The 10,792-nt window shown below is 44.8% G+C and overlaps 1 protein-coding gene across 1 annotated transcript; it reads right to left on the minus strand.

Annotated features, from left to right (window-relative positions):
* Positions 1-1,102: 1,102 nt before the first annotated feature.
* LOC311205589 (coagulation factor X-like) lies at positions 1,103-8,938 on the minus strand (the record flags this gene model as incomplete). Its single annotated transcript, XM_084280051.1, has 5 exons — positions 1,103-2,241; positions 3,294-3,411; positions 4,121-4,296; positions 5,401-5,532; positions 8,839-8,938. 5 exons carry the CDS (start codon positions 8,936-8,938, stop codon positions 1,700-1,702), a joined length of 1,068 nt encoding a protein of 355 aa, XP_084136177.1. The 3' UTR covers positions 1,103-1,699.
* Between the last annotated feature and the right edge of the window lie 1,854 nt (positions 8,939-10,792).

Raw genomic sequence — 10,792 nt, forward strand, 5'->3', positions numbered from 1 at the left:
TCATGCCTGGCAGTGCAAACTGGAAGGTGAGGAAGGAGAAGCTCAGATGACTGATTCCTCTGAATGCACATGGAGCTGAAGACAGTGACTGAAGCCTGTTGAAGGTTTCTGCGCCTTTTGCCACTGGTTATGAGTAAACTAGGAGTGCTGCAGAGCCAGGGCAAGTGGCAGTGCAGGGCTGAGTAGGTGGCAATGGGTCAGCAAGCACAAACCCAATGCAGTGGCCTCCCCATAGTCTCTGGGATACCTCTGAGCGTGGCCCACACTTCCATATATCAGGTTTGTCCCACTCAATATATAGTCCAGGGTTGAACTATAACGGGAGGTTTCAACGGAGATCCTATGGGAAGTCAAGCAGGAGTAAATCCTTTGGAGCAGTGATGTCAGAGAGTCATATATGCAGCCATCAAGGGCTGACCTTCTTTTCTGTGGCTTGGACACCATGACCTGTAATGTGCTGTCACTCCAAGACTGAGTTCGTTCAGCAGTCCTGAAGTTCAAGAGGTGTGTCAGAGAAAAATGGGGGCAAATTACACAACTGGAACAGACTCCAGTGTGGTTTTTCAAAGTTTTGTTTTGTAGGGAAACAGGACAGTGGTCTTCAGATGATAACTTTAACCACCCTATTCCTTTCAAACCAATCAACAAAAATCCATATTAAAAATTACCCCAAAATGGTGACTTTCACACTTGGATAACGTGAAGCCAGGGAATGAGAAAACTGTTGCACATTTTATGCCACAATATCATTTGTGGCATCTCTCTTCCAAAATATGTACTGACATGCTTTTTAAAGTATTACCACAGAGCACTTTGTTTTACCATGGGGACTCAAACATTTTAGTGTCTAGTTCACTGTTTTTATGTACTTCTGAGGTGGCTGTAAAGCAAGTCACGTCTTCTTTTCCCCTCTGTGCTAAAATAAGGCAGGCAGAGGATGTCACGTTCAGCTGATTGGAGAGTCAGGCTCTTCTTTAGTCTTGAAAGATTATATATGTATTATATTATTATATATTATATTCCTTGCAGATGTAAAAACTCTGCAGTTGTGAACAATGGAAATAATGCCTTATACAAATTATTATATACAACAACATTGTAATTTGTAGGGTATGCAATGCATTCACTTTATTATAGCCAAAATCATGGTAGCCATAAAGCTGGTGAAGAAAGTATCTCAGAAAGAAAGCAAGAGAATACCAGAACATCAGTGATTTTGGTGACAATAAGCAAGCCTTGCCATTCAATGAGCTTCATCTAAGAACTCACTTATTTAGACTAATGTGGATACATGGGTGTTTTTTGCATTTTCTAGTGTTTTCTGTGTACTTGTATATAAATCTAGAAAATAAGGTAGCTTTTCCAGAGGCTCTTAAAACGCTGTCCTACTCTGACAGTGTCTTACTTTGATATTATCCTAGTCTGTTTTTTTTTTCTATAAAGCATGAGCTGCCACAGAAATGCTGAGTGAGGTCCAACTTCCATTGCAATGGGAGGGGGGTTTTCAGCACAACACAGTAGACAACTTTAGGTTATCACAGCAAGAGCAGCAGGCATTAGGCTCATGAGGGAATCGATGGAGTCTCTTAAGGGAAGCACAAACAATCAGAATTTTATCAAGCTTGTTAAAAAGAGAAGAATACTACTTCAGGATCAAATATGATAGCTAAAACAATTGAGCTGATTAAATGTGAAACCATTAAGAGTTTTCTGCCAAAACACTTCTTACCCAGGGTAGGAACTTTGGCAAGTTGGTGTATACTCCATATTTCCCTTGCCTTCCGCACCCTTCTCCCCAGCTGATGATACCAGTAAGAAAGTGCGTGCCACTGTACTGGGTTACATGGGGGCCTCCTCCGTCCCCTCGGCAGGCATCTTTCCCGCCTTTGTCATAACCGGCACAGAACATGTTCCTGGTTACCAGGTTACGAAGGGCCAGCTTGCACGTCTTCCTGTCCACGTAAGGGACTCGCAGCACCTTCATTCTCTTGACAGGGCTCGTGTGTTCAAATGCGCTCCCAAAGCCACTGATGATTCCAAACGTCTGTCTCATCAGAACATCTTTAGCGAAGTCTTCCTCTGGAAGGCATGCTGGGACAATGTCCTCAGAAAATGTGAGAGGTTCCTCCAGTTTGAGAAGGGCTATGTCGCTGTCATAAGTTTCTCTATCAAAGTTAGGATGTGAAATTATCTTTTCCACTTTATGCATTGTTATATTTGGCTCTTCTTTGTCCACCACCCCTGCATAAGATCATTAAAGTAGTTTTTAATAAGATGATACCAACAACTCTGAACTCCACCTCAATAAAAGAGGGGACCAAAGTTCCTTGCACTTTGTATAGGCATTGTACTGTACACATAAAAAAGACCAGTCCTGTATTCTGATGCTGTATTTTTGAGGGGTTTTAAAGGGCTCCCAAAATGCCAAGCCAGTAGAAAATCAGAATTTTTCTATCAGAATAATGTTCTCAGTGGAAGCATTGATAAAAGTTTTGGGGTCCATTAGAGTCTTCCCAATGGAACTGTTACGAAATATAACCAAAACCTCAATACAAAAGAGTAGGATCTTGCCCCTTTCATATATAGAGCAACACAGGAAAACAGACTTAAACAGGAAATAAATATTCATTTCTTTTAAAACTTAAACACTCTGCATACAAAAATTTATGAGTTGATATACATTTAGTCTTTCTCAATTTACATGAAGTCTCTTTGGGAATTAAATGGACAGAACATTGGAGTCTAGGCAAACACAAGTTTTGCTTTACTAATGTAGGCTGTGTACAGTTTTTATGACTGAGAACAACATTCTTCAGTGCCTGGAACTTGTGATAAACTGGTTTTTTTTCATAAATGATAGAAATAAGTAACAAATTTGAGGTTTCAAGTATGGAACACTCTCAGACCAGTGTCTACATGCTGTCAAAACAGTTACTGCTAACATCTGAACAAGGCATGTGGAATTCTACAGGGTCTGGTCAACCCAGTAAATTGTGTACATGTGTAATGTTGGACCAATGTAACTACATCAGCCCAACCTCACTTGCCAGCACCTTCCCAGTTTGTATTGGCTTTCATCGTGCACAAGCTACACTTGGCCAAGCCAAGCTTAAACTGTCCATTTAACAAAGCTGAACGTGTATTTCTCTGTCAGTCAAGAGACAAGATGAGGCAGTAAGAAATTAAAAGAGGGTAGAAGAAACTCTTGACAGAGTTTGGTGCTTTGTGTATGGAGGCTAGAACATGGGGCAGTTTCTTTTTTTGTAGCAAAGGGTAAAAGGAGAAGCACTTACCAACAATAACCCGCGTGTCTCTGGACTGGTTAACACAACTTGCTGCAGAAAGTATAAAATACTCATTCAGAATTGTCCCCCCACAAAACCAATCATCATACTCTCCCACTAGCACGGCCTGCAAAGAGAGAGGAGAAAGCACAAAAACATGAAGTACAGAGAAATCCTCAACAGCTAGCTGAGATCCAAGCAGGTTTTTTAAAAGCAGGTATTTTAAAAGCAGGTATTTTCTGGCAAAGGCATCCTTCATTCAGAGGTGGTGAGAGCTGTGCTTAGGTGTAGCCACCACAGTGGGAAACTTGTCAAGACAAACCTTCTCTTGGCTCAAAGTGGAGTTTCTGCATTCAGTTATTTTACCAACAGTTTTTGGTTGCTATTTTGTAAACAAAATTTAGCTACTAGCACTGTAATATGTAGGAATGTAACAAAAAGAACTGTAATAGCACTGTTGCTGCTTGGGTTTTTGGCTTCACTTTAGGAACTCTGGCTATTCTTCTGTTCCTTCCACGTTGCAACCCGAATAATGGTGTGGCTGGCAGGGAAGGGGCCCTGTGGCTCACCCAGCTCTGTGGCCCATATCCGCAGTCCTACTTCTAGCATCCTCCGCTCAGCATTTGCTTGGTGCTGAAACAGAGGCACAACTCCATTCATGGCGAGGGACCTGTGCAGAAACACGGTACTCAGGGGAGTGGGATGGCCACCCAAAATGTTGACATTAAGGAAGCTGTCTCAAATTTAGCTACGTCCTCTTGGCAAGTGAAGAAGAATAATGGCTGGTCCTGATGAGCAGGGTCAGGTGTTAACATCTCAGGACAAAGGAACCTTACCTGCCATGGGGATGCACTGGGTAAATGGACAGTCTCCCCAGTGACCTCTGGATGGCTGCTCGGACCCTCGGTGCTGTCTTCATTTTCAGGATGAGCGTCTGGTCTTGCTGTGGTTCCTGTGACTTTCTCTGGACCGGCTTCATGATGTCTCTGAAGCTTACCACATGGGAACTTGACTGCAAAGGCAAAACCAGAACACTAATACTTGATGTCTGGATCATACTGGGACTATGAGGCACGTGTTGCATACTGAGAGCAAGGTGTTCCTGTCCATAACACCAAGCAAACAGCTGTGAAGGCTCAGATGCTGCTACCAGCCTTCACTTTAGCTCAGAGCTACCTTTCTTGCTGATTTAAACCAATATGGAGGATGTGGAGGACCACAGTCTTCCATCTCTGTGGGGGATGGTGCCTGTGCTGCCCCTGAGGCACCAGGTCAAGTGACATGCAAGGGGTAGAGTAACCTCCAGCAGAACAGAAGGCCAGAGAGTTGCTGTTGAAAGCAATTTCTGTCACCAAAGTGCCACTCAACAGAGCCCTTGGAATAAGGGACAGTTTCACGTCCAGAAAAGTAAATTGAGCTTCCAGTGCACCTCATGTTGTTCATTGCGTGAAATTGTTCAAACCTGCTGGAACATGGGCTTTGCAGTCTAAAGCAGCCTTTAGAGTTATAGAAAGAGGAGAGGAGTGGAGGAGAGGGGAGGGGAAAGGAGGAGAGGAGAGCCCTACTGTAATCACCAGTTTCTCACCTGGCTTTGTACCTGCTGTGACATGGGTATTGCAGTTTGATCCCAGAATGCTCCACAAGCTTCCACAAGCTATTTTTGCTTCTGCCCATCACTAACAGTTGCACAATTTGATATTACTTAAAGTATGACCTTTAGCTAAGATCTTATTAAATCTGTTGGCAACACCTCAAGCAAGCCATGTGAAAGGTGTGAATGGTTAATGTTAATCTTTATGTTACATTGGCACTGCAGCTTCCCAAATGTGGTGAAGGGGGGTGGGTGTGTCTCTGTGTGTGTGTGTGTGTGCGCGCGTGTGTATGTGTGTGTGTGTCCCAGGATGAACTTTATCACTGAATCATAGAATTGTCTTGGTTGCTGTCTTGGTTGGAAGGGACCCTTTAGATCACCAAGTCCAACCATCACCCTAACCAGCCATCCACTACTAAACTGAGTCCCTCAGCACCACATCTAACCCTCTTTTAAATACCTCCAGGGATGGAGACTCCACCACTTCCCTGGGCAGCCCGTTCCAATTTAAGTGTGGTTTTGTACCTACAGGAATGCAGGTTTTGTTGTCATTGCCCAGGGCATAGCCATCAGCACAGGAACATACAACTTCTTCATCTTCAGCTTTGCAGAAGTGCTCACAGTTCCCGTTGTTGACCTTGCATGCATCTGGTATGACTGCAGAGGAGACAGATGTATAGGTAGGTCATGGACTCGTGGCAGCTCGTAAAACTTTGCTTGCAAACACAAGTCAAACATCCCACCGTTTTGGGAAATCCCATGCAATTCCTCCCAAAGGTCTTAGCAATAACAACAGTTGTAAACATCTAGGTTTAAACTGGTAAACTCTCAACATTAGGTGGACCACTATTACTTTACAACTTAGGCTGCGTTGCCCAGCTATAACTGGCATCTCTTTGAGGGCAAAGCAAGGGGTAATCCACACTCACCAGAACAGCCATCATACTGTAGGCAAAGATGAACACAGGCATGGGTAAGAGGCTAAAATTAGTAACAACTGAGGTAATAAATGAAGTAATTGACTCTTAGTAGACCCTTGCAATATTCCTTTTTCATCTGTGCATGGCTCATGCTACACACGTTACTCACCGCAGCTCCGTCCCTGGCATTGCAAGATCACAGGCGGGATGGGAGAGCTCTTCCCAGCACAAACAGTGTGAGAGCAAGGAGAGGTAAACCAGTTCTAACAGATGCTGTCTAACCTGTTCCTACAGGTTCACGGTGAGATTCCATGGCTCACCCACGCAGCTTAACCCACTCCTGAACCAGCCTTACAATGTCTGAAAACTTTTTCCTGTTATCTAACCTGAGTGTCCCTTGGCGTGATGGGATCCCATTGCTTTCTGTCCTAGCTGCTCATCCTCAGGAAAACAGAGAAGACTTCTTGCTTTTATTACATCTTTTCCAAATTTCCTTGGTTGTGTGTTGTGGGACAGAGGGTGAAATTTTGGGTTTGTGTTTACTGAATTGCCTTCTATGTACATTGGACCACTGTTTGGGTCACTGACTTGAACTTTTGTCTTGAGCTTCCAGCCTGGAATGAGCTACAACTGCAGTGAGCAAATACTTTCTTTCATCTTGCGTGTCTTGGTGGAAAATATCAAGAATCAGAAGTCCTCAGGCTCACCTGTGTGGATCCCTACAGTCCATGTAACCTTTCAACCAATTACCTCAGTTTCTCAAACAAATGTGCACCAAACTTACAGTAGTTTCATTCAGACCGGTGTTTCTGTTACAACAAAAGCATTATATTTTTAATATTTTATTCCCTTGTTCTCTTCTTTACTTCCTTCATGATCTCTGTCATTGTACAGCTACTTCTATTAAAGTCACCTTCTGTCTGTACAGTCATCCATTTCTAGGCTGTTGGTTAAAATCAAAAGTAGATGAGGGCACCCAAAATTGCTTTCTACGTGTTCGGAGGAGAAAGTTTTCCTTGAAATTTCCTGAAGACTGCCAGGGCACCCCGTGTCCCACTAGGTACCTTTCCACCCTCATCTCTGGGATGTCAAAATCTCCCTGTAATTTCCAGCTCTTGTGATGTGAACAACTCAGGTGTTTAGTTCAGTTGTCTTCAACCAGCCCTCTGTAATCACCAAATCACTTTTACATCAAAATTAAATGGCAAGGCATGCACCACATCTGGAGTCTGTAGAGAAGCATCTCAGGGTCCTGCCTCAGAAATGGTATGATGTGGTGTTTGTGTTGAGACTTAGACAAGCAGCAGTGGGTGCTGGTTCAGGGTCCTTGTTCCCCTCTGCACGGTTAAACCTTGCACAGTTCATTTTGTCACCCGATAGCTTATCAATGGATAGTAAGGGTTATTTGATTATTATGTTTTTGGAAGGCATAAGAACAGCACATTTTGCTGTCAGTTTGAAAGCCCTGAATACCAACACATTAACCCTGTATTTTCCACTGACACAGTTATTTCAGTTCAAAATGGTATTCCTCCAGTGACTCAGCCCGGAATATTATGGACCTGCAGCAAAGGGGGCACAAGGCAAGTGAGAAAGCAGAGCTGCGATGTTTTCCCTCACGTCACCCCGGCCCACAAAGCACAAATAATGGCAAATAATTAGCAGTGTGGTGTAGGCAAAGCAGCACAAAGCCAAGGTAAAGCAAAGGCTGTACCTGCATGCGCCATGTGAAGGAAAAGGAGGACGATGGGAAGAAACCACATTGTCCCGCGGTGACCTGCCTTTGCCATCCTCTGAGCTCACCGTGCGGCTCCCGCTGGTTTCTCTGCAGGGCTCTGGGGCAGCTGCTAAATGAGAAACACTCAGTACAAAGGTCATTAGCTCATGAGAAAACAAAACCTCTAAGAGCAAAGCCTGGTCTCAATGTCAGCACAGGACAACGTTAGAAAAAGGCCACTGTGCTGCAGCAATGTCACCCTGATTGCCTTGTGTGGGCAAAGTCCCTCCCTCCTGCATGGGCAGCATGGGTTTGCCTCCAAGGCTGTGAGATCTGTGTATTTTGGACTCCTCATGAAGAGGGGAATCCATAAAACAGAGAAAGTTCTGCCTCAGTAGACTAATGTGGTTGCACAGTTCAACTTGGTTACGCTACTGAAAGTCCAGATACCACCCTGCCACTTGGTGATTCCTCTGCAGTACCATGGTCTGTGGCTATTCAGTTTCTCCCTGTCCACTGTGGGTGGCTCTACATCTTCAGGAAGGATGGACAAAGCCTCCCGCAAAGAGCTTTACTAGCTCGGCAGCAAGGAGCTAGAGCAAGTGATCTGGCTGTTACCCATGGTCCAAGGAAGACAGAAGAACCAGAACCAGAGCTTTGTGGCTCCTGCAGGCTGGACAGAAGCATGAAAGAGGCTCAGAAGTGAGAGGTAGCTCAGGGCATCAGATCTGTAGAGTTCAGTAAGCATTTTGCAAAGATGCTGCCTTCTAGCTCTGGCAGTGCCTTAGGAAGCAAGTAAAGCATGAAGGTACTCAGAACAAGAAAAAACGGGAGGGAAAAGGCAAGGGCTTTTTCTGGGTTAGGCCTATATTGCACAAGGTTTTGGTCTCTTTTATTCCAAACCACTGTAGTTTGAAGTGCTATAAGTACAGTGAAATTGATGGTCAGGCTGGTGAAGCTTTTGAACCCATTGAGGCTGGTAAGCATGTATCCTCTGCAGATGCATCAAGCCAGATGTGGCTTCTGGGACACACAAAATCCAGTGTCTGTCACAAGCACAAGGCCAGAACATACTTTCACAAATGCATTTTTTTCCATCTTATGCTGGATATTGGAGGGTTTTTGTTTGGTTTTGTTGTTGTTCACACCACTCCATGGGGATACCTATTGACAGGCCCTTGTATTCTGGGGCTCTGCCTATCTGTAGAAGACAACCTTGTCAGGCAAGTGAAGCAGTAAAGAAGAAGGAAAACCTTGCTTATTACTTTCATAGCGTATCTCACAAATGCATGACTGCAGTGGTGACCCTTTGCTTGTGTGGCTCACCTGGAAGCTCAGAAACAGGGGCTGTCAAGACCTCCAGGATCACCCGACGCAGCTTACCGAGCCCACAAGGGATCAAGTTGATCTCTACTATTCTTGGCATGTTGGCTGGGGCTCCAGTGAAGGAGCTTTCTGGGCAACTGCTTCCAGTTGGACACTGCACCTCTAAAGGTGTGTTCTCCTGCCACAGTGTATGATACCACAGTGAAGGCCAGCTTGTCCACTTAGTTCCCTAGGGCAGCCCCATCGTGCTGCAGGCCTGACAGTATTACCTCTCCTGCTCGAAAACGTACTAATGTCAGAGACGTCACTGCCCTCCAGACAAAATTCGTTAGAGAGCTTTTCCAGTCACAGTATCCTCCCTGAAGCATTTTTGCTGCAGCTAGGTGCTATGACTTTTTTATCTTCACCACAGACATGAAGATCTGATTAGTCCCTACATCTCCGCAGCTGCCTTTTGCACTCATGGCGGCTATTGCTATGTTTCTCCTCAGGCTTTCTCTACTTTAGACTAAAGAAGCCTCATTTTTTCAAAGCCCACTGCCTCATGTACAAAAGTCTCATGTCCAGATCAGATCTTGGGCTAGGCATGAGCCACATCCTACCTTTTTTATTCTTCCTATCATCAGTCAGAACCTCAAAGTGATTGCACTCCTTACTTACCATCTTCCCTTCCTTCTCAGGACTGGGTTTTCCCTGAAGGCTGAGGAATCCTGAGAATGAGAGGGTAGCTTAGAGCATCTCCATCTACCATCCTTGGTAAATATCAACTCTTGCCTAAACCAGCAGTGTCTGCTTGCTGTGAGGAGTGCTGATACTTTAAAATCCACCAGTTGACTCAGCAGCTCTACCTCTTGCCTGGATTTTACAATCTGTTCAAATTTTGCTGTGTGAAATTACCCCAAAACATTTAGTCTACATTAAATAAAGTTTAATTATTTCTTTTCTTGCAAGCCTTCATGTTTGTTAAAGGCTGTGGTAGTAGACTAAGATGCAATTAGATGTTTCACTCATGTCCTCTCAGCGTGGCAGACACACTCTTAAAGAACGAGGAATGGATATAAAGCCATTGAGCCTTGGGCACTATGGGCACCATGGCACAGGATGAAAGGCTCTCTAGGAACCAGCTTTACTTGTAAAAGACAAACCATGATTGCGAAGCCCAGGGACAAAGTGTCTCATATTCTGCAGAATAATGACACTAGTAAGCACAGTCACGTTGTGCACACACAGACGTGGACTTTCATCACCTTCTTGCATGCCCATCTGTAACCAGCTCTCAAGGTACTACTTGGCTTGACAAGGACTTACATACACACCAGCTGGTAAAATCCAGAAACTGCCACCATTGCCAGAGGAAGGTTGTCTCCTCAGCCACCTCAACACCTTATATACTCCAGCTTGAAATTCACTTCAGTCCTCAAGCTTCACTGAAGTACCACCCAGATGGAGCACAGGGCGGGCTGCCAGTGAATGTGGGAGCAAGGATTAGAAGGTACAAACAGGAATCTGGTGGACAGAAGATGTCAGGCAGCAAACATTGCTGAGCAAACACTGAAGTAAGCCTGCTCAGGGTTTGTGCAGATGGCCACCATCAGGTTGGGGTAACTGACCTGCAGTTCTTCCTGCCCACATGTACTGCTGACTGCAGCACAGAGTTGCATTTCTAGTTTTTCAGCCTGGTTTGCTCACAGCACCTGCTACACGAAACCAGCCAGTACCAGCCCAAACGCTAAGAGGTAAGTAGGAGGGGTCTGGTGAAGTCCAGACAACAGGGGAGCATAACAGATGGGAGGAGCCTTGGAAGGGAGGGTTAGGGGCCTAGAGTACATGCTGTACAATAAAAGGCTGAGGGGTCTGGGTTTGTTCAGACAGGGAGTGCTGAGGGATCTACTGCACTCTTCCACTGCCTAAACAGGGATTACAATGAAGACAAGGCCAACCGCTTCCCAGAAGT

Source organism: Gallinula chloropus (genome assembly GCF_964237585.1).
Source record: "Gallinula chloropus genome assembly, chromosome: 1".
Taxonomy (NCBI): domain Eukaryota; kingdom Metazoa; phylum Chordata; class Aves; order Gruiformes; family Rallidae; genus Gallinula; species Gallinula chloropus.